Consider the following 25,077-nt stretch of genomic DNA (forward strand, 5'->3'; position numbering starts at 1 on the left):
AGCTACAGTGAACCAGCTGCTAAAATCTTTCATAAATGAAAAGGACTACCAGGGAGACTGTTAGGAGAGTAATATAATCTCCTCCAGGACCTGTGCGTCAGATGAGCTGGGGGTTTTGAGAAAAGAGGCAAGAAAAAGGCATTGAGGACAAGGGTAACACCTGCCCACACCATCTCCCCTCCCCACTGGACTCGGGTACATGGTAAGTAAGGCCTACTGCAGGAGAAGCAGTGGCCTTGAGGAAAAGTCTAGTTTCCATTAGAGAAAAGAAATGCTAGGGAGAGAGAATTTGTTTTCTTAATGAAAACTTTTCCACTTGATTTCATCTTCTATTCAGATATGACAGTTTTAGTTTTGCTCCAGGGGATCTGTACTATTTGTCATAATCCTTATGCCTAGTCCATTCTAGCTAATTAGCATCTTTGTTTTCATTTCCCTTCTCCAATACCCGTATTGATTTTCTCAAAACTAGATTTCCTAAATATGGTCCTAACAAAGATCACCATTTAAAATGAGTACTCCCAGAACAGTATGGAGCTTCCTTAAAAAACCAAAAATAGAGCTACTGTATGACCCTGCAGTCCCACTCCTGGGCATATATCCAGAGAAACCCATAATTTGAAAAGATGTATGCACCCCAGTGTTCATTGCAGGACTATTTACAATAGCCAGAACATGGAAACACCCTGAATGTCCAACAGATGAAAGGATAAAGAAAATGTGCTATATTTACACAATGGGACATTACTCAGCCATAAAAAAATATGAAATAATGCCATTTGCAGCAATATGGATGGACCTAGAGATTATCATACTAAGTGAAGTAAGCCAGAGACAAATATATGATATCACTTATACATGGAATCTTAAAAAATAATGATACGAGTGAACTTATATAGAGAATAGAAATAGACCCACAGACACAGATATCAAACTTATGGTTACCAAAAGGAAAGAGGAAGGGATAAACTAGGAGTTTGAGATGAACATATACACACTACTACACATAAAACAGAGAACACACAAGGACCTACGTTATAGCACAGGGAAATACACTCAATATTATGTAGTAACCTATAAGGAAAAGAAAAGACATGTTTGTATTTGTGACTGAATCATTTTGCTGTACATCTGAACCCAGCCCTGTGAATCAGTTACACTTCACTAAATAAAGGAATGCTCCAGACAGTCTCATTTCTTGCCTTTGTAACCACAGCTGCAACTCCTTACCTCTTCCTGTCATACCAGCTGGTGAGTCAGAAGGCAACTTGAGGATAATGGGCATTAGGGGACTTGAGGGGAGACAAACAAGAGGAGACAATAGCAGACATAATCTTCCTCATGTTACAATTTTGCTCTGGGGTAGGCCTGTTGATGAGAGTTCCCTGGTGACTCAGATGGTAAGGCATCTGCCTACAATGTGGGAGACCCGGGTTCGATCCCTGGGTCGGGAAGATCCTCTGGAGAAGGCAATGGCAACCCACTCCAGTACTCTTGCCTGGAAAATCCCATGGACGGAGGAGCGTGGTAGGCTACAGTCCACAGGGTCGCAGAGTTGGACATGACTGAGCCGCTTCACTTCACTAGGCCTGTTTATATACCTCTGTGTCTGTCCAGGTTTGTGCTTCTGCAGGTTCTGATTCTTGCACCCAGCCTATTTACATAAGCCTCCTCCATATTTACAGTATCACAACACACTGCTGTCTTTTCTTTCTTTTCAGCTCCACTCTTCTCAAGAGTCCTACAAAGCATTCAGCAGTAATACCTCTTTTGTGACATTCAGTTATCTCCTTTGAGTCGAGCCCAGCTGCCCCTCACCAACCCCCACCCTCCCAGTATCCCCATGGTAGCCCTTTCCTCCTCCTGGGCATCAACAGTAGGGGCTCTCTCAGTGGCCTGTTCACACTGCTTTTCTAGCTCAACACCCTCAGGCCTAAGAATACCACCTCTCTGATGACTTATTCAACAGTTTAGAGCAGAACACTTGCAGATTTTCCCCTAGACGCAAACTCCTATTGCTTGATATACATTAGGACACGTGAAAATACAGTCAACATACAGGACAGGCTATGCTTCCACTGGTACAGAGAGAAATGAAGGAGCAGATGTTAAGAAGTTACCCTTTACTGTTTGTGTGACTTTGAGCAAATCACTTAACCTCTCTGAGCTTCAGTTAATTTATCTATAAAGTAAGGTTAATAATCAGCTGATGGTTTTAAAGGCTAAATAAAGTGATAATGCATGTAAAGCCACAGTAGTGCCTCGTCTTGGTGTTGAAGCTAAACCTCACTTCAGATTTTTACATTTAACCACTCTATCTGCCTGTCTCAGTATAACATTCGAAACTTCTGCAGACTCGCAAACATTTTTTTGAATTGTGTACCTCCTAGGTTTCTGCAGCACTGAAACAAGGCCAAGTTACGCCAACCGAGCTCTGTCAGAGATGTCTCTCCCTCATCAAGAAGACCAGGTTTCTAAACGCTTACATCACTGTATCAGAAGAAGTGGCCTTAAAGCAAGCCGAAGAATCAGAGAAAAGGTATAAGAAAGGTAAATTACTTTGAATTGTACTTAATTGTTACATCCCGAGAGAAAGAGTTTAATTGGATAAAGCAGTCTCCATTTGGCAGGTAGAGCTTTAAACATTTAAAAAAACTTCCCTTATTTAAAGACCTGGGGAATTCCCTGGAGGTTCAGTGGTTAGGACTCCACACTTCCACTGCTGGGGACTCATGTTCAATCCCTGGCTGGGGAACTAAGACCCCTCAAATCTCGTGGTATGGCCAAATAAAATTATTTTTTAAAAGAAGAACTGGTGTGAGGTATAATAAAAATGAGACTAATAGGCATGTGATGCTTTATAATGTCCAACTCGTAATAATTTCTAACACAAATTTGATTTCTGAAGAAGTATCTTTAGCAAAAGCTAGTAGCTGTCTTAATAACCTGGATTAATGTCTCTGTATTTCGAACTAGATATTTTTTCTATTCTTTTGGTTTCTTAATGCAGGTCACTCACTGGGGGATTTAGATGGAATTCCTGTTGCAGTAAAAGATAACTTTAGTACATCTGGCATTGAGACAACCTGTGCATCGAACATGCTGAAAGGTAAAGTTTAACTAGCCGGAGCATTGTTTTTATAAAAATAAGTGTTTTTCAGTTTAAATTAAAGATAAGATACTAATGCATCAAGATATCTTAGACTAATTATATCTGCAAAAGAAATAACTTAGGGTGGAATATTACCTTCTTACTATTTGCTCCCTCAGAATGCAAAGTTATTCTTCAGGGGTAGACCTGTGTAACAGAGGAATCCTATTTAGGAAGCTAACATCACTGTAAATACACTAAGTGAGCTCTAACTCCTCTGACTTCCACTCGTTGATAGTGTAGAAATAAGTGTAAAGTGGCTGTCATTACCCCTCTTTTGCAGATGGTATAAGGATTTATTATTAATAACATCTACTATCTGATTATTTTTTACCTCCTGGCTCCTCCACCTTATATCACTATACTTAGTATAATGATGCTTAGTTTTAATTTTTGAAGTTTAGTAGGTCAAAAAGGAATCATATTTATCAATATATGGTTGGATCCTAGGAGGAAAAAGAAATGGAAAAAGGATAGAGAACTTCACACTGAAACTAATATTCTGAGGTGTGTGCCCCAAGTTCCTCTGATAAAGTAGACTGTTGGTAATTGTTTGCGAATGTACACTAGATAGAGGAAGTTTTAATTGACAATAAAGATCTGTTCCTGCTGGAAATAGATAAAAATTGCTGTGTGATAGAGCACATCTGAGAAGAAAAAGTCAGTGCAATGAGCAGAATGATGATTTGTGATTAATTTCAAATGAGTTGGGTAGCTCTCTATCATTCAATATTTTGTAGTACTGTTAGCGTCAATATTTTTAGATTATAAAGATGGTGAATATAGAGACTTTCTTTAGAAAATATAGCAGTCAGCAGCAGAAAAAAGTCAACTTTCAGAAGAAAATACAACTTAAATTAGGAATAAGTAGCATTTGTCAATATGAATTGCTTAATCGCAGTTTAAAATTGTTTCTTACATAGGATTTACATGTTCACTGTTTTCTTTCCTATGAGAAAAATTACTGAATTTTTAGGAGGACAGGAGCAAAGAAGGGGAGGGGATTAAGAGGTATAAGTGACTATGTATAAAATAAATAAGCCATAAGAGTATATTGTACTGCACAGGGAATATAGACAACATTTTATAATAACTTTAAGTGGAATATAACCTCTAAAATATTTGAATCACTATGTTTTACACCTGTAATATAACATTTAAATCAGCTATACCTCAGTTTGTTTTGTTTTTTTTTTTTTTGTTAAAGAAAACTGAATTTTTTTCAGGTTATGTACCACCTTTTAATGCCACAGTGGTTCAGAAGTTGTTGGATCAGGGAGCTCTACTAATGGGAAAAACAAACTTAGATGAGTTTGCTATGGGGTAAGTAAAATTAAAATTTTCTTTTCCTGTATTTCTTTCATCTGTGTCTTCAATTTCCTTACGTGTAGGTACCTAAAAGTAGTGTGGTGATTTCGTGAGGACTGTCTTGCCAGTTCCTCTCCAGTTCCTCAATTCCTCCATGAGAGATTACGTTGGTGAGGTGATTTCATGAGGCCTCTCTTGCCAGTGTTCCTCAGTCCCCTCACCTAAGAGTAGTGAGGTGATTTCATGAGGCCTCTCTTGCCAGTGTTCCTCAGTCCCCTCACCTAAGAGTAGTGAGGTGATTTCACGAGGCCTCTCTTGCCAGTGTTCCTCAGTCCCCTCACCTAAGAGTAGTGAGGTGATTTCACGAGGCCTCTCTTGCCAGTGTTCCTCAGTCCCCTCACCTAAGAGTAGTGAGGTGATTTCACGAGGCCTCTCTTGCCAGTGTTCCTCAGTCCCCTCACCTAAGAGTAGTGAGGTGATTTCACGAGGCCTCTCTTGCCAGTGTTCCTCAGTCCCCTCACCTAAGAGTAGTGAGGTGATTTCACGAGGCCTCTCTTGCCAGTGTTCCTCAGTCCCCTCACCTAAGAGTAGTGAGGTGATTTCACGAGGCCTCTCTTGCCAGTGTTCCTCAGTCCCCTCACCTAAGAGTAGTGAGGTGATTTCACGAGGCCTCTCTTGCCAGTGTTCCTCAGTCCCCTCACCTAAGAGTAGTGAGGTGATTTCACGAGGCCTCTCTTGCCAGTGTTCCTCAGTCCCCTCACCTAAGAGTAGTGAGGTGATTTCATGAGGCCTCTTGCCGGTTTCTCAGTCCCTCCATGAGATATTGTGTTCTGCTGATAGATCATATCTCACTTTGGTTTTGATTTGCATTTCCCTGATGACTAACAGTGTTGATGACCACGTGTTTATTTTGCTATCCGTATATCTTTGGTGAAGTATTTATTCAAATCTTCTCAATGAGTTGTAAGAGTTCTTTCCCATATAGTCTGGATTCAAGTCCATTATCAGATAGGTGATTTGCAAATATGTTCTCTGAGTCTCTGGCTTGTCTTTGCATCCTCTGAATATGCCTTTCAAATAGCAAAAGTTTTTAGTTTTGATGAAGTCCAGTTCATTGTTTTCTTCCTTTAATGACTCATGTTTTTTGTGTCTTTTCCTAGAAAGCTTTACCTTTTCCAAGGTCATCAAGACTTTTTTTTCCAATGTTTTCTTCTAGAAGTTTTATAGTTTTAGTTCTTAAATTTAAAATTGTGATTCAGTTAATTTTTTGTATGTTATGTGAAGAAGCGAAGTTTCTTTTTTTTGCATATGTCTATCCTATATATCTGGGACCATAGGAATTCAAATTAAATTACTTGGATTCCTTTGCCAAAAATCAGTCCAACATATGTATAGGTCCATTTCTGGATTCTGTTCTGTTGATTTGTGTATTCCTAATCCATTATCATGCTATCTTGATTATGGTAACTTCATAGTAAGCCTTGAAACTAAGTAGTATGAGTCCATCTTCATTGTTGTTCTTCAAATTATTTAGCATATGCTAGGTCCTTTGCATTTCCATATAAGTTTTAGAATTGACTTAATAATTTCCGAGAAGCTTAATGGGATTTTGATTGTGGTGGTATTATTGAATTATAGATTAGGTTTTAGAAAATTGACATCTTAATATGTGCCTTCTGATGTATGACTCTACCTTTCCATTTATTTAGACTTTAATTTTTCTTAGCAATATTTATGATTTTCTATATATGAATCTCGCACATAATTTGCCATATCTATCTCCAAGTATTTCATGTTTCTTTACTATTACAGAAAATGTTATTTTCAATTTCTAATTGTTTAACATTATTAGAATACATAGAAATATAACTGACTTTTCTATGTTAACCTATTATTTTTATCCTGTGATCTTGCTAAGCTCCCTTATTAATTCTAGCTGATCTTATAGATTATTTGGTATATTTTATGTAAATGATCTTGTAGCCTACAATAGAGACACTTTTATTTCTTTTTTTTTTTTTTTATTCTTTGAATCAGCCATGGTTTTATTTGTTTATCTTGCCTTATTGCACCAGTTAGGACCTTAAATACAATATTGAATAAAGATGATAAGAGCAGATATCCTTGCCTTTTTCCTGATCATGAGGAAAACATTTAGTTTTTCATCAGAAGCACTTTTTATTTCCCCATTTGTAATGTTTGTAATATTTGCTTGGTCTGTGTTTCCTATTTCATAGAAGCAGATTCCTTGACTCTCCAAAACTGGTATCTACTAGAACCTAGTAAATATGTGTTGAATAAACAAATCTGTGGGAATAAACTTGAACCTAGGTTTTTAGGACATTGCCTTGAACGGCTGGTCAATATGAACATTACCAATGAGGGTGCAGCGATACTCTATACCTCCTTCCCTGGGAAGGAGCACCATCACCTATGCAGTCAGCGTTCCAGCTGAAAATGTGTAACCCGAAGCTAATAACAAGGAGACAAAAGACAAATCTGAAATGAGATATCTTCTGTTGAAATGTCAATATCATAAAAAAAACAAAGGCTGTGACAATGTTCCAGATTAAAAGAGACTGAAGAAATTAAAACCTAGAACTCAGGACTTCCCTGGTGGCCCAGTGGCTAAGACTCCATGCTCCCAATGCCGAGGGGCCCAGTTTCAATCCCTGTCAGGGAACTAGATCCCACATGCCACAACTAAAGATCCTATGAGCTGCAACTAAATAAATAAGTATTTAAAAAAAAAACCTAAAACTCATAGAAGTGTAGGAGAAAATCTTTGTGACCTTGAATTATACAAAGATTTCTTAGAATCTAGAAACACAAAGTACAGTCTGTAAAGTTAAAAACTGGTAAATTGAATTTCATTAAAATTAAAAACTTTTGTACTTAATACACTGTTAAAAATGAAAAAAACAAGCCACATACTTAGCAAAAACATTTGCAAGATATATGTCTGACCAAGAACTGGTATCCAGTATATATTGAAACTCTTCCAACTCAATAATATCAAAGAAGATACACAATGGACAGACAAACACATCAAACATGGTTAGTCGTTAAGGAAATGCAAATTAAAACCACACTGAAGTACATACACCTAATAATTAGAATGCCTAAAAAATGACAATATCAAGTGCTGACAGAGATAGAGAACAACTGGATTCTCATACAGTGCTGGTAGGGAATGCAAAATGGTATAGCCACTTTGGAAAATAGTTTGGCAGTTTCTTATAAACATACACTTAGCATAAGAGCCAGCAATCTCAATCCTAGGTATTTACCCAAGAGATGAAGGCTTATGTTTATACAAAAGCACTGGCTGGGGCCTTTCACTGCAATATTTATTGTGGCTTTATTCAAATTGCTAAAAACAGGAAAAAACTCAGTGTTCTTGGTTGGTGAAAAAAGTTAAAGAGGTTAAAGAGAAAAGTTTTAATATAATTCTCAACTCTAGACTTGATCCTATACTGGAAAAAGGACGTATGTTATAAAGGACATTATTGGATCAAATGACAAAATTGGATTAGTGGTAGATTTGATAAAAGTATTATATTGCTGTTAAATTTACTGAGATAACTATACTGTGACTGTGTAAGAGACTATACTTTGTCTTAGGAAAAGCATACTGAATACATATTAAAGTATTTGGGGTAATGGGCCATAATATGTATAATTTACCCTTAAGTAGTTCAGGAAAAATATGCACGGCCACACACACAGCACACAAATGATACAACAAATAGGGTAAAATGTGAACAATAGGTGAACCTGGGTAAAGGGTATAAGTTTTTTCATACTGTTTTTATTTTTGTAATCTATTAGGTTGAAGTTTTTTCAAAAGTAAAAAAGGTTATTAGCATTCATTAAGAATATCTCACTGAAAAGTTCTTTTATTTTTTTTGGCTGAGCCACACAGCTTGTGGGATCTTAGTTCCCCAACAAGAGGTGGGAACTGTGCCCCCTGCAGTGGAAGTGTGGAGTCCTAACCACTGGACTGCCAGGGAATTGCCCTCTCAAAAACTTCTGATTAAAAGAGGAATGCCTTCAAAAGACTACTTGTTAACTGTTTGGATGTTTGTGCCACTTTTCAATTGGAAGACCTTAATTTATGAAGAAAATCATCTTACGCTGAATTGGATTATCAGTTGGGATTAAAATTTCCTTTTCTTAACAGAGTGGTTTTTTCCCAACTTTCTACCACAAACGCTTTTACTTCTCATCCTTCAACTCCTCAACCATCTAATTAAAGAAAGCTACAACTCAGCAGCCTTCCTACCTTTTCTAATTCAAGTTACAGTGGATTTATACAGTGTTAGAAGCAAATAATGTAATCAGGAGATCACATAAAGAGAGTTTTATTAAGATATCTTGCTTCACTTCTTCGTCTCAGATCTGGAAGCACAGATGGCATATTTGGACCAGTTAAAAACCCGTGGAGTTATTCAAAACAATATAGAGAAAAGAGGAAGCAGAACTCTCACAGTGAGAATGAGGATTCAAATTGGCTCATAACTGGAGGAAGCTCGGGAGGAAGCGCAGCGGCCGTGGCAGCGTTCACGTGCTTTGCGTAAGATGTTTTTTCCTATCTGTACTTTAGAATCATAAACTGTACACAAAATCCAACAACAGACTCATTCATACCTTGGTATTTTTATTTCTCCTTAGTGAGCTGTTTGTGCTCAGTGGTCTATCAAAATTGTATCTTAGAAATACCGTCAACTATACAGTACACTTATGTATATTTTATACATTAAGACATTTAAACCCTTCCTGTATAGTGTCTGGTCTTCTTTAAAACATGATTTTACAGATCTTCTAAAATAAGAATAAATCAGTTAGCTTAACCAGACTTAATTGAATTTCATTTTTTAAATTATTTATTTGGCTATCTGCTCACTGATTATACATATATTTAGAGATTAACATACCCTGGCTTTAGTTGAGTGCTACTGAGCTAAATTATTAGCTGTGATTCATCCTTCAGCTAAACCCAACTTTGCCAAAAAATAAGGAAAGAAGGAAAGAAAAGGCTAATATTTATCAATAGAATATTTTAAGAAGTGTTTTTATAAGTCTGCAACTAAAAATACAGATCAGTAAGTAGAGTTTTTTCAAATTTGTAGGGAGGCGATTTGTTCAACTGTCATACTTTGCATTCTGAATCCATCAATCATGCTTTATGTCTTAAGTCATGTTTGTAAAGCATTTCTTAACCATCTAAAAAAGAGTAGATAAATATTGCTGTTACTATATTTATTTTATTGGTCTCAGTTTAACCGAATAGAATGTTTTCTTTGGTAGTACTATATGTATTTTCTCTCTCCTTAATTACCCACTGAAACTAAGCTGTTTCACAGGCATTGCAATCAATAAATTATTTATATTTTTTTAGAGCTATGGAGATTTAGATTCTACAGGTTTCTTTTTTTTTCTTTAGTTTCCCTGAAATCTTGTTAACAAGTAAAACCATTTCATTTTATCTCTGTGGGATTTTATAGTACCACATTAATATTAATGAGAGTTCTGACAAGGGAGGATTGCAAGCTTAGGTGCTTTTTTCTATCCTCATCACCCCACTTAGTGTTCATCTTACTGAATGTGCTTTGAGAAGGTGGCACTTTGACACATAATTCCTATGGAAATGTAGGTTTTACTTTTACACAGCTGTCAGGGAATCCTAATAAGAAAACGTGTCCTTTTAGAAACTGTGAAAGCAGCAATCTGATTCTGTGGCTCCAGAGGACTTGGTAAGAAAGGCAGTTAGCTTGCATTTTCTGTAGACACAAGGACCATTGACAGGTAGGAGCCTTGTGCAGCCCAAAGCTGCAGTCTGAGTACTCAGGAGGGGCTCAGGCCCAAAGTGATTCCAGATTGAAGGGGCCCAGATTGTCACATGTTCTGATTTGTTTCCTTCCCTATCTGTTTCTTTTATAATAGTTTTTAAAACAGGAAAAGTCTAGGAGTACTATGCAGCCACTAAAAAGAATGAGTTACAGCACTATGTCATGACATGGGAAGAAATTCAAAATACACTGTTAAGTGGAAGACAAGTTGCAGAACAATATGTATTATATGACCTTATTTCTGTTAAAAGTAACAATTACATATGTGAATATGTTAGTTGCATGGAAGTATCTGGATAAATATTCATAAAAAGTGGTAATTCTGGGGACTGATTATAAGAAATTTCACTTTACAGATCATATGAATATTTTAATTTTTACAGTGGACATTGCAATTTTCTAATCAGAAAAACCTCTTTTCCTGAAATAGTTAAAAATTTTTAATTGTGGAAAATATACATACAATTAAAATTTCTCATCTTAATCCTTTTAAAGTATACGATTCAGTTGTGTTAAGTACATTCACATTATCACTCAGCCAGTCTGTAGAACTTGTTTCTAGAGACTTGCAAAACTTGAAGTCTGTACTCCTTAAAAGCCTCCCATTTGCCCCCTCCCCATGTCCCCAACCCTTGGCAAGCACTCTTTTACTTTATGTCTCTGTGAATTTGACCACTGTAGGTACCTCATATAGGTAAAGTTGTGCAGTATTTGTGCTTTCACGACTCGTTTCACTTAGCATAATGTCAAGTGTTGTTTTTTTTTTAAATAAAAACACAGACTATATAGGTAACTGAGCAAAGAAATGAACAGACACTTCATAGCTGAGTAATGCAAATACAAATAAGTGTGAAAAATTACTCAAAATGCACATTAACAAATCTTTTATCAAAATAATCAGATTTTAAGAACTGCTAGCATTCAGTGATGGTGAAAGTGAAGTTGCTCAGTCACGTCCAGCTCTTTGTGACACCATGGACTGTGGCCTACCAGGCTCCTCTGTCCATGGCATTTTCCAGGCAAGAATACAGGAGTGAGTTGCCATTTCCTTCTCCAGGGGATCTTCCCGACCCAGGGATTAAACTGGGGTCTCCCACAGTGCAGTAGATGCTTTACTGTCTGAGCCACCAGGGCATGAAAGATAAAACAATGTGATTCACTGCAATTGGGAATATAAATTGGCATAACCTTTCTGACAAGTAATTTAACAAAATATATTTAGAACTTATAATGACAGGTAGACCCTTTGACCCATTAACTCTTAGAAGCTAGAGATATATGGGCAAAGATTTATGTTTAAAGGTGTTTATTATAAAGTGCTTTATTTATTTAATTTATTTATTTTTAGCTGCACAGCTTTGTGGGATCTTAATTCCCTGGCTCAGACCTTCGCCAGTGAAAGCACAGAGTTCTAACTGCTGGACTGCCAGGGAGCTCCCTACAAAGTACTCTACTATGCAGTTATTCTGGTTCGCAACAATGTAACAGTTTAAATAAATCAGAATGCATTTCTAGTCATGATTCTAAATGGGGTAGCAGAATGGCTGTATCTGAATTCCTGGGAGGGGTGTGTTTAGTTTGTATAAGCATACTATAAAATTGCTGTTAAAAGAAGATATAAGATTTGTATGTATATAAATCATACCAGTGTTTTCTTAGGTCTTCTGAGGCAACAGAAACAAAAACAAAAATAAATGGAACCTAATCAAACTTACAAGCTTTTGCACATCAAAGGCAACCATAAAATGAAAAGACAGCCTACAGAATGGGAGAAAGTATATTTGCAAACAATGTGACTGACAGGGACTTAATCTCCAAAATGTACAAGCAACTTTTACAACTCAACGCAAAAAACAAATAACTCAATCAAAAAATGGACAGAAGACCTAAGTGGATATTTCTCCAAAAAAGACATGACCAGTAGGCACATGAAAAGATACTGAACATCACTAACTACTGAGAAATGCAAATTAGAACTACAATGAGGTACCACACCACCGCACATTGGTCAAAATGGCCATCCTTAAAAAGTCTAGAAAAAACAAGTGCTGGAGAGGGTGTGGAGAAAAGAGAACCCTCCTACACTGTTGATAGAAATGTAAGTTGGTGCAGCCACTGTGAAACAGTATGGAGGTTCCTCAGAAAACTAAACACAGAATTACCATATGATCCAGCGATCCCACTCTTAGGCATGGCTTAGTTGCTAAATTGTGTCCAACTCTTAAAACCCCATGGACTGTAATCCTCCAGGCTCCTCCATCTATGGAATTTTCCAAGCAAGAATACTGGAGTGGGTTGCCATTTCTTGCTCCAGGGGATCTTCTCAACCCAGGGATTAAACCTGGGTCTCCTGCATTGCAAATGATTCTTTACTGACTGAACCACCAGGGAAGCCCTACTCCTAGGCATATATCCAAACAAAACTATAGTTCAAAATACATGCACCCCTGTGTTCATTCATAGCAGCACTATTCACAGTACCCAATATACAGAAACAATCTAAATGTCCGTCGACAGATGAATGGATAAAGAACGTGTGGTACATATGTATACAATAGAATACTACTCAGCTATAAAAAAGAATGAAGTAATGCCATTTGCAGCAACATGGATGCAACTAGAGATTATCATACTAAGTGGAGTAAGTCAGAGAAAGACAAATACCATATGATATTATTTATATGTGAAATCTAAAATATGGCACAAATTGAATCTATCTATGAAACAGACTTGTAGACAGAGAATAGACTTGTGACTGGGAGTTTGGGGTTAGTAGATGCATATAGAATAGAGAAATAAGAAGGTTTATCTATAGCACAAGGAACTATATCCTGTAACCTGGGGTAAACCATAATGAAAAAGAATATTTTAAAAATTACATATATATGTATGTAACTAAATCACTTTGGTGTGTAGCAGAAATTAACATTGTAAATCAACTATACTTCAATGAAAAAATAAAGAACTGAAAGATTTGTATAAGATTGTATAATTCCTGTGATAGGAATTGGGAGTCAGTTGGGAATTGCCAACTGATGGAATATTTTACATATTTAAAATTTTCAGTAATCTTTATAACATAGTAAAAGTCTCATGATAAGTAAAAAAGAGATGGAAACTTATGATTACAGAATGACCTGAGCTGTGAAAGAAAAATTCATTAAAAAAAGACTTAAAGTTCATATGCCAAAATGTTAGCAGTGTGTATTTGCCTCAGAGTGGTAGAATATTCTGTTACATTTTTACACTTTTCTATATTTTAAGAATTCTCTGTCATGAGCATGTTTTTTATTTTTGTATAATCAAAACAATTTTAAAAGTATACATTTTAAAAAGATAGATTTCAGATATAATTAGAGAGATGTTATCCTGCTAAAGAGAATCCCATTTAAATTTCAGGGCTTTAGGATCAGATACAGGAGGATCAACCAGAAATCCAGCTGCCCACTGCGGGGTTGTTGGTTTAAAACCAAGCTATGGCCTAGTTTCTCGTCATGGTCTCATTCCCCTGGTGAATTCAATGGATGTGCCAGGAATCTTAACCAGATGTGTGGATGATGCAGCCACTGTGTTGGGTATTTATATGATTCCATATAGTTTCAAAGCATTATCAATTCACTGAAAAACAATGTGTTTGTCACTCATAAAGACTTTTACTTACAGGTATACTAGCTGGGCATGATCCCAAAGATTCTACCACAATTCAAGATCCTGTTAAACCATTTACTCTTCCCAGTTTGACAGATGTGAGCAAACTATGTATTGGAATTCCAAAGGTAACTCTTTACAAAAGTACTGTCAGGTCAAATACAGACAACAGACTTGGGAAACAGACTGGATGAGTTTGAATCACTGCTTTGCCACTTTATTAGCTATGTGACCTGAGCACGTGAAAGGAGATACTAAAATCACTCACCTTTTAAATGTTTGAGCTTAGCAATAAGTTTTTGTCCTGGGAGACTGTACATTTTTGCATTGTAAGATGTTTAGCAACATCACTGGTCTCTGCCCCTAGAGGTAGCATCCCCACCCCTACCCTACCACAACTGCCCCACAAGTCAAACTGTCTGTAGATGTTACCACATGTCCCCTGGTTGAGAGGAAGAGGATAAAATTGCCCCCAGTTGAGAGCACTGCTGTAGAGAAATAGTGTAAAATCTTTAAAATTTTCAATTAAGGTAATAGGTGTGCCTAGTTTTAAGGATTTAGAGAGAAACAGACCTAGTTGGGAATCCTGGATCCTCTACTTGCCTACTGTGTAACATTAGGAAAGTTGCTTAACTTCTCTAGTCTTAATATTTTTCATTAATAACATGAAGGATGATAGTACCTACATCATAGGACTGTTAAAAGCGTTCAATGGGAGAACCTCTGGAAAGCATCTAGCAGAATGCCTGATACATAATGAACATTTAATAAATATAAGTTCTCCAATCAGATCTCCAGTCTTTAATATTATTATATCCAGTTAACAATATCTAGTATTATGCTTGTCATGCCATAAATGCTCTTAAATTAGTTCAGTCTTTTCTAACTACATACTACCAATTTAATCAGGTTTTCTAATATATTGCCAGAGGTTCTGGAGTACACATTTTTGTAAAACCGTCTATTTGGATGTTCTGATTTCTGTATTTTGACTTTTTCCAATTAGGAGTATCTTACACCAGAATTGTCAAGTGAAGTACAATCTCTTTGGTCCAAAGCTGCTAATCTCTTTGAGTCTGAGGGGGCCAAAGTAACTGAAGTCTCCCTGCCCCATACCAGTTACTCCATTGTGTGCTACCACGTACTGTGTACATCGGAAGTGGCATCGAATATGGCAAGATTTGATGGGCTAGAATATGGTAAAGTGCCTGTGTTTTGGACTTTTAGGGAAGCTTTCTCAAACATTTTCATTTATTAGTGACAAAAAATATTGTTACCTGGGATGTTAATGATTTAGAGAAGTAAATTAGTGGATCCTTTTACTGTTGTCATTTTAGCATTATACTCACACTGTTCATCATCATAACTCATAGTAAATGAATGAATGAATGAGGTAGTGAACAAATCAAATTTCCCTCTTTGTTATTTTCTTCTCTTTCTTGATTCCTGACGGGTCAATTAGTCCCAAGGCATGTAAAGAAGAGAATCCATTCAAGTCAATCTCCTGAAATTTTAGTATTGGCCACAAATGTGACTCTAGACCTGCTTTTCAGCCAAAATTTTACTTCCTTTTCAAGTAATGTTCATCCTCTTTTGTTTTCAGGTCACAGATGTGACAATGATGTGTCTACTGAAGCCATGTATGCTGCAACCAGGCGAGAAGGGTTCAGTGACGTAGTGAGAGGGAGAATCCTCTCAGGAAACTTCTTCTTATTAAAAGAGTAAGATAATCGATATAGGAATTTTCCCCATTCTTGAAAACTCCAGAGTAAAGTAGTAGCATGTCCGTCAGGTCTTATAACTTTTGCTAAGGAAGCAAAATCCTTATGATTTGAATTAGAAATCATAAGTAAAGGCCTGTTTTTGGTACTTTTGGCTCCTGGTTTAAAAACAACAACAAAAAAACACTGATGCTCTAGCTAGCTAAGTAGGAAGCTTGAAGGTTTTAGCCTCATTAAATGTCCCCTATTATTGCTACATTGTCCTCCTGCTGTGAGAGCCTTAAGCAGGAAGTTACATTGGTCTCTCTTTATTTTTCTTCCCCCCCCCCTTTTTTTTTTATTAGTTGGAGGCTAATTACTTCACAACATTTCAGTGGGTTTTGTCATACATTGATATGAATCAGCCATAGAGTTACACGTATTCCCCCATCCCGATCCCCCCTCCCACCTCCCTCTCCACCCGATTCCTCTGGGTCTTCCCAGTGCACCAGGCCCGAGTACTTGTCTCATGCATCCCCCCTGGGCTGGTGATCTCTTTCACCATAGATAATATACATGCTGTTCTTTCGAAACATCCCACCCTCACCTTCTCCCACAGAGTTCAAAAGTCTGTTCTGTACTTCTGTGTCTCTTTTTCTGTTTTGCATATAAGGTTATCGTTACCATCTTTCTAAATTCCATATATATGTGTTAGTATGCTGTAATGTTCTTTATCTTTCTGGCTTACTTCACTCTGTATAATGGGCTCCAGTTTCATCCATCTCATTAGAACTGATTCAAATGAATTCTTTTTAACGGCTGAGTAATATTCCATGGTGTATATGTACCACAGCTTCCTTATCCATTCATCTGCTGATGGGCATCTAGGTTGCTTGGTCTCTCTTTAAAAGGTTAGTGAATCAACCAAACTTCCCCTTGTATCCTGTATGTGTTTGCTCCAAGAAAGAATTCTAAATTACTGTGACTTTGGTATAAGTTTTTCACCATCTTGTGAATAGGATTCATCTTCCATACCACCAAGTCTGTTTAAGAGGACATGATAAGTGTGAAAAAGCAAGAATGTACTGAACAGCTTCATGGAGTTTTGCATATATATAATGGGCATATATGGATATATTATGTATATGAATAGAAAGCATTTTACTCATCTGTGCATCTCCTTAGGGCCAGTAGTTAGCATTACTTTTTCCAAAAATACTGTGAACAAATACTCTGAAAAGCAGTATGGGGATTCCGCAAAAAATTAAAAATAGAACTACCATATGAACCAGAAATCCCACTTCTGGGTATGTATCTGAAGGAAAGAAATCACTACCTCACAGCATTATTTGCAATAGCCAAGACATGGAAACACTAGTGTCCATTGGCAGATGAATGGAAAAAGAAAATATGCTGTATATACCCACCCACACACACACAATGGAACATTCATTATTATTCAAATGGAACATTCATTATTATTCAAGAGTATTATTTATTATTTGAAAGAAAGAAATCCTCCATTTGTGACAGCATGCATGGACCTTGAGGGCATTATCTTAAGTGAAATAAGTCAGAGAAAGACAAATACTGTATGATCTCACTTATATGTGGAATCTAGGGGGAAAAAAAAACACCAAAGCCACAGACTCAGTGGAGTGGTAGTTGCTGGGGAAAGAAAGGAGATGTTGGTCAAAGGGTACAGACTCCCGCGGATGAGGTAAGTTCTGGGGATGTGATGTACAACCTAACTACTACAGGTAACAGCACTGTACCACATACTTGAAAGCTGCTGAGAGTAGATTTCAATGTTCTTACCACCTACACAAAAAACTCTGTGAGGTGATGGGTGTGTTAACTAATCTTACTGTGGTAATCATTTTGCAATAAATACATATGTCAAATCATGTTGCAAGCCTTAAAACTACAGAATTTTATATTCAATTATATCTCAAAGCTGGAAAACAAAAACTATTATTTGATTAATGGGGAAATCAAAGGGCTTTGCTGTTTGCTTTCCTTCTCTTCTGAATACCTGCTGTCTCATGTCTGAAAATGACTGTTCCATTTTGTCTAGTTTTCCGATTGTTTAAAGCTGTGCTTTTGAAGCATATTAGAAGTAGGAAGAAATTTAATAGAAGTATTTGTTCTTTTATAGAATTCAGTTTTGGGGAATGCTGTTAATATGTTATTTAAGCCATCAGCTGCTGGGTAAATTATATGTGATGCCTGCATTCATTACCCTGTAGACACTGTGGTCAAATGATAATAAAGACATCTGGTATTTCTATAGCATTCTTTCAAGATAAAAAAGATCTCTCATTTTTATCTCATTGTATTTGGTCCATGCAAGGTTGGAATTGTTATATCCATTTTTACAGATGAGGAAACAAGTTATCAATAAAATACTTAATCCTTTTGCCAGCCTTCATTAACAGCTTCAGGAGGATCTAAAGAGTATTTTCCCCCTTTCTTTCCATCATTGACTTATAGTCACTCCTGGGTCTGGCTAATTCCTTAATCTTTTCAGTAAAGTAAATGTCTTTTCTTTTGGAGAGGGAGAGTGTGGGGAGTAACCATATCCTTTATTACTTTTTATTACCACAATAAGTTTAGGGAACATCCATCATCTCATATAGATACAACATTAAAGAAATAGGAAAAAAACATTTTCTTACAATGAGAACCCTTAGGATTTGCTCTTGACAGCATTCATGTATAACATATGGCAGTGTTAATTATATTTATCATGTTCTACATTACATCCCTGGTACTTATTCATAACCAGAAGTTTCTGCCTTTTGACCATCTTCACCCTATTCCCCCTTCCCCTACCTCCTACGTCTGATAACAACAAATCTGATCACTTTATGTATGAGTTTGTTTTTGAAGTATAATTGACCTACAGCACCCTAGGTCAGTTCCTGGTGCACACCATCGTGATTTGCCATTTCTGTGCATTTCAGAACAATCACCATGATAAGTCTAGATGTCATCTGTCACCGTATAAAGATATGACATAATTACTGACCATATCCCCCACACTGTACCTTTCATACCTGAAAGTTTGTAACTCAGTCTCCTTTACCTGTTTCTCTCCTTCCCTCTCACCACCCTCCCCCTCTGGCAACCACCTGTTTATCTGTGGTTTCTGTTTAGTTATGTTTGTTCATTTGTTTTGTTTTTGGATTCCACAGATAAGTGAAATCATACAATATTTTTCTCTCACTTAACTTCACTTGGCAATATTTTTCTCTCACTTAACTTCACTTGGCATAATAGCCTCTAGATCTATTCATGTTGTCCCACGGAGCAAAATCTCATTCTTCTTTATGGCTAATATTCCACTGTGTATATATACTACATCTTTATCCGTTCATCTATTGGTGGACATTTAAGTGGTTTCCATATCTGGATATTGTAAACAATGCTGCAGTGAACATAGGGATGCATATATCTTTTCGAATGTGTTTGTTTTCTTTGGATAAATACCCAGGAGTGGAACTGCTGCATGGTGTGGTCGTTCTGTTTTTAGTTCTTTGAGGAATCTCCATACTGTTTTCTATAGAGGCTGCACCACTTTATGTTCCCACCAGCCATGCATGAAGGTTCCCCTTTCTCTACATCCTTGAGAATACTTGTTATTTGTTGTCTTTGATAATAGCCATTCTGAAATGTGTGAGGTGATATCTCATGGTGGTTTTTAATTGCATTTCTCTGATGATTAGTGATGGTGAGCATCTTTTCATGTACTTGTTGGCCATCCATATGTCTTCTTTGGAAAAACGTCTGTTCTGGTCTTCTGCCCATTTTTTTGATTGGTTGGTTGTGTTTTTTATATTGAGTTATGTGAGTTGTTTGCATATTTTGTATATTAACACCTTATCAGGTATATCATTTGCAAATATCTTCTCCCATTCAGTAGGCAGCCTGAAGCATCTTTCTAGGAGTTTCACATTTCCATTTCTGGGCTACTCCTGTCTATAAAATACAAAATTGCAAACACTGCATGTTTTCCTCAGGTACTGGTTCCAGAGCCTGTTTTCTAGTGTTAGAATTCTCCGAAACTTCAGAACTCTTATAATAATTATAACTATAGGTGAAATAGGACATTATAATAGAAAGAGGATTGGAATGCACCTCCAGAGATCTAAATTCTAGTCCTTCCTCTGCCACCGCTAATCTTTGCAGCCTCTGGAAAGTCATTTAGTTGCCATACCCTTGATTTTCCTCACCTGAAAATGAATGTTCTGGTTTAATGATGTCCCTGGAAGTGTTAATAATTTGTGATTATATGTGCAGAATTGTATCTACTTTTAGAATAACAGCATGGTTGAACAAAATTGATTTTTATGTGTTGGGAATCTTAGTGGTACCCACTCCTACAGGCCAAGAATCCAGTGATTCTTTAACAAGTCTTATGCATGAGAATTCATTGAAAGAAATAAAAAGCCCTTAAAATGTCAACTATTTTTTTTTCCACAGAAATTATGAGAATTATTTTGTCAAAGCACAGAAAGTGAGACGGCTCATTGCTAATGATTTTGTGAATGTTTTTAACTCTGGAGTGGATGTGCTGCTAACTCCCACGACCTTGAGTGAGGCAGTGCCCTACACAGAATTCATCAAGGAAGACAACAGGACGCGCAGTGCCCAAGGTGACATCTTTACACAGGCTGTCAATATGGCAGGTGAGGATCCCTTGAGAACATTCTGGTTTTCTCCAGATTTTTAGGTAGACAATCCTGTCCTCGACTTAGGTTCTAGCTAGATTGTTCCCTAAACACAATAGCTTGTCCTTCTGGGATACTTAGGAGTGTGTGTGTGTGTTCATGTGGGTGTGTGTGCATGTGTGCATTTATGGGCATACACATACTTGCACTCACCACACACACACACATTAATTTTCAGACCTACAGAAAGATTTTAAAAAGTCATAAAATGAATACCCATTATGTCCTTTGCCTGGGTTCATCCTTGTTCACATTTTGCTTCATTTGCTTTTTCCTCCCTCTCTCCCTTTACCCCGAGACAGACACACACACATACACAGCTTTTACTTGGTTAATTTGAAAGTTTCAACATCATGTTACTTTACCCCTAAATACTTGTAGCATGAATCATCTGGAATAAAGATATCCATCATCATACCTAAGAAGGCTAACACAAATACAATAATATCCAAATACAGTTCATATTTAAGTTTTCTCAATTGTACCAAAAATGCCTTTTATAGGATGTTTTTCCTGCATATATTTGTTTATGATATCTCTTACTAGAGTCTAGAACAATCCCCCAGGCCTCTATGTTCTTTTATTAAGAACATCAGATTGTTACGATTTTTATTTCAATCATCAAACACAATGTAGGAAACTCAGGAGCAGAGGGAAAAGTCTGTTGTATTTATCTGTATACTTTTGTTTACTGTGTTTATTTCTCCCTGATCCATCAAGATTCTTTGTTTATCATATCATATTTTGGAGAAGAGTTTGCCATTCTTTTAGGGTGCATCTGCTAGCAACCAGTTCTCTTAGCTTTCTCCTGAGAATGTCTCGATCTTCCTCTCATTTTTATAGTTTATTTTTGCTGGATACATGATTCTGGTTTGACAGTTCTTTTCTTTAGCATTTACAGAATGTCCTGCTAATTTCTTCTAGCCTTCATAGTTACTGATAAGAAATTCTCCACCTTTTAAATTTTTTAAATGACACTGACTTTTTTGAGGAGTCCTGTCCACTTGACCTGTAGGATATCCCATCCATAATCTGAATTTGTCAGATTGCTTCCTCATGATTGGGTTGACTTAAACATTTTTGGCACAAATACTGTATACATAGTATGAAATGTCAAGAAACAGTTAATATCGGTTCGTACCACTGTGGAAACTAAGTGAATCCTTTGGTTAAGGAAGTAACTACCAGATGTTTTCCTTATGAAGGCACATTTTCCTTTTGTCAGTTGTAAGCAATTAGTGATATGATATGTTGAGACCATATTTCCCAATAAACGTGAACCCACTTTTAGCATCTATTGATGACCCTTGCCTGAATTAAGTATTAGTTAGAGAGTTACAAAGTGCCAACTTTTCTATCATTCCTTCTCCATATCTTAGCTAGCAGTCTTCTCTATAGAACAGCTTTCCTTTTTTAAAAAATTCAGTGTATTATAAGTAATTCTCATTATTTTTGATGCTCAAATTTAACTAACAGGAACCTCTCCAAGTTGTATGTAACCCTTAAACTAGCCCCCATTAATTTTTTAAAACTTCCTTGTTTTATGGCATAACAAGATACCCCAAAACTGAAATTAAAACTATCCTGAGCTACTATTTCTCACCTAACAAATTGACAAAACACTAAGAAGCTCAGCAACACACTCCATAGGTGAGGCTGTAGGAAAACTCTCATTTTGCTGATAGAAGTTCAAAAGGTACAACTTTTTTGGAGGGGAATTTGGCAGTTTCTAATTAATATATACATTTATCTTTTGATGAAGCAATTCCTCTTCATCTGAGAAACTTTCAAGAATACTGAAAAAATATACAAGGTAATTCACTGGAACATGGCGTGAAATCACTAAATACTAAAAACAATCAAAACCCCCCAACCACAGAAGAATGGTTGAATAAATTATGGTAAAACCACATGGTAGAATACTATGCAACTATTAAAAAGGAATGAAAACAGTCTCTGAACAGATATACAGTGATTTCCTAGATATATTAAATGAACAAAGGAAGATACAAAAACATACATGTCATAATTTTTGTGATTTTTTTTTTTTTTTTAAACCCTTATCCTGTCTTGTACCTATTGGCACTGGAAAGTGGAAGAGGTCTCTGTGTCTTAGGGTGGAGAATTGGTCAACATTTAATGCGTCTCTTTCCTTTCCTCAGGATTGCCAGCAGTGAGTGTCCCTGTGGCCCTCTCAAGCCAAGGGTTGCCAATAGGACTACAGTTTATTGGACGTGCATTTTGTGACCAGCAGCTTCTTACAGTTGCCAAATGGTTTGAAAAACAAGTCCAGTTTCCTGTTATTCAACTTCAAGAGCTAATGGATGATTGCTCATCAATCTTTGAAAATGAAAAGTTAGCTTCTGTTTCTCTAAAATAGTGATAACTATGTTGTGCACATTATAATGACTTTTAAAGGTTTTTACATTCTAGAGAAGTCAGGTGTTCTTGAAATTTGGTTCATTGTCAACATAGTCATTCCTTGGAGTCGTTTTTTAAAATTCTTGTGATATAGTTAATTAATTATAAATAATCTGTCAGCATTTATTTAGCATCCACTCAGTATAAACCAAACTACAAGAGACCTGGGTTCAATCCCTAGGTCGGAAAGATTCCCTGGAGGAGATCATGGCAACCCACTCCAGTATTCTTGCCTGGAGAACTCCATAGGCAGAGGAGCCTGCGTGCTACAGTCCACGGGGTCGCAGAGAGGATTTCTATTATAATACGAGATAAATGTTGCTTAAAAATGATGCCTTCTAAATTCATTAAAAAGAACATTGCTTACAGTGCAAGTAAGCTTAGGGGTAAACCTGTCAAGACTTGTATGTCTTTGTAACCAAAGCACAAACATGAATAGTAAATGGTACTTCCAGAGATAGCCTGGACAGCCCAGCTGACAGGCATTTCAACACGTGGTAGAGGCCGCTGCAAAAGAGGTTAAAAATGCACAAAAAGCATAAAATGGGAACATCCACCTCTAGGTCTGAGCAGAGCAGGTGGAAGAGAAGCTCTAACACAGGAGGAAGTGGAACTTGCTGGCCCAGACAGGGGTGTGCCTCTCTCTGGGGAGAGCCCATGTGGGCACACTCCTCTTCTCTAAGAATAGACCTGCAATGAGAACTTTTCTCCTCTCCTGCTGAAAGTTAAAATGTTACTTCTACTATTCCAGAGCCCCATGCCAAGGAGCTCAGACTAACTCCTAGTTACACTGAGTTCATTCTCCTAGTTACCAGTCACAAACTAGCTCAGTGGTGTCAGACATTTGCTGTGACCTAACAAACTGAACTGAACTTGAAAATTTGTAGCTACTGGAACATGGCTTAGTGAGAAAGTTTCAATACACAAGTAAGATCCAGTATGAAAAACTTGTAGTAACTTGGTGGGGCTGCATGGGCCCATGCAGAGAAGAGGCCCATGGGCCTCCTTCCTTACCCCAGATTCTCTATTCCTTACGGTTTTCTTACCCTCCTGACTTTCCTTACAAGTGCTCTCCCTTTAGGCACCTTTAGCACAAAGAAATAAGAATGGGAATATGTATTCAGAATTTGGAAAAAAAAAAAAAAGATCTAATGAAAAGCATTCATTTACCTACTGTAAAGGGCTTCCTTGGTAGTTCAGATGGTAAAGAATCTGCCTGCAATGCATGACACCTGGGTTTGATCCCTTATAAGTTTTCATCGTTGGATTTGTCTTTGCCAGAACACAGTTGTCATCTCATGTTTATCATGAATTCTAATTTGACATTTATTGTTGATAAGTTTAAGTAGGGAGCTGAATTATTATTTAATAGATTCACTTTGGTAAGAAAAAAATATTTTCTAAATATAAAAGACATGAAGTAAAAACATAAGCGGCACAACCTTCTCAGAACTACTGAAACACAGTGTAATGGGAGTTTAAACTGCCTGGTACATTTCATTAATAGTTTTCTTTCTCCCTGGGATCCTTTCACTAGCAAATGTTCGATCTGATAAACTACATAAAAGTTTTCTGTGCTCAATGCACTAGTATTCTGAAAGATTTTGACTGTGAATCTCTGAAAGGAAGAAATTCATGACAGAGAATTGCTTTATTTTGTAACAAGAGAAAACCCTTAGTTGGGGGAGAGAGTATGATGCAAATGGCAAGCAAATAAATCTTTATCCCAGTCTTATTTTATGTGTGTATAATTTGAAATAAAAAGATTTTCAAAGAGTATGTAATTTCTCTTATTCCTATGTCTCTACTTGAGTTGCACTAACAACTTGAACTGGAAATAAGGAAGTGAAACATTTACATCGTTTTCACATAATAACACCCAACTAGCGTGAAATGATATCTAATCTGTTCTTTCTTTTCCATCATTACTCTAAATCTGGTAGATCTCATTTTGCCAAATCACTGCCTGAGAATTTAAAATGGAAAATGGTTTCTGTGTCTCAGCTAATTAAACCCTGAAACTATGAGCAACAGGGCTGTCAGAGCAGACACGTCAGAAAGGTGAAGGTGACTGCAAGTGTGAGATGAGTGCCTTGATAAGACAGCGCAACAGAGCAAAAGACAGATTTAACAGCAGAAGGGTTGCTAGAGTGAAAAAAGGTGATGCATTCGCGAAACTTGGCACCTGACACCACACAGAGCCCAATCCGTGTTGGCCCCCACCTATCATTATCAAGAAAATCACTTGAAACTAGAGAGGCAGA

At 36.9% G+C, this 25,077-nt stretch overlaps 1 protein-coding gene across 2 annotated transcripts in view; it reads left to right on the top strand.

Annotated features, from left to right (window-relative positions):
- QRSL1 (glutaminyl-tRNA amidotransferase subunit QRSL1) overlaps positions 1-22,984 on the top strand; it is a 28,176-nt gene extending 5,192 nt beyond the window's left edge. Inside the window, exons 1-11 of one of the 2 annotated variants that reach the window (XM_043438953.1) lie at positions 73-202; positions 2,391-2,550; positions 3,011-3,109; positions 4,378-4,474; positions 8,859-9,035; positions 13,711-13,886; positions 13,975-14,087; positions 14,966-15,158; positions 15,563-15,680; positions 20,145-20,350; positions 22,555-22,984. In XM_043438953.1, coding sequence (XP_043294888.1) covers positions 200-202; positions 2,391-2,550; positions 3,011-3,109; positions 4,378-4,474; positions 8,859-9,035; positions 13,711-13,886; positions 13,975-14,087; positions 14,966-15,158; positions 15,563-15,680; positions 20,145-20,350; positions 22,555-22,772 — 1,560 coding nt within the window. In that variant the 5' untranslated portion in view covers positions 73-199 and the 3' untranslated portion in view covers positions 22,773-22,984. Of the gene's footprint in view, positions 1-72; positions 203-2,390; positions 2,551-3,010; positions 3,110-4,377; positions 4,475-8,858; positions 9,036-13,710; positions 13,887-13,974; positions 14,088-14,965; positions 15,159-15,562; positions 15,681-20,144; positions 20,351-22,554 lie in introns of those variants that run through there. The other variant, XM_043438952.1, reaches the window with a different exon arrangement.
- The last annotated feature ends 2,093 nt before the right edge of the window (positions 22,985-25,077 follow it).

The sequence above is a fragment of the Cervus canadensis genome, chromosome 20, assembly GCF_019320065.1.
Source record: "Cervus canadensis isolate Bull #8, Minnesota chromosome 20, ASM1932006v1, whole genome shotgun sequence".
Taxonomy (NCBI): domain Eukaryota; kingdom Metazoa; phylum Chordata; class Mammalia; order Artiodactyla; family Cervidae; genus Cervus; species Cervus canadensis.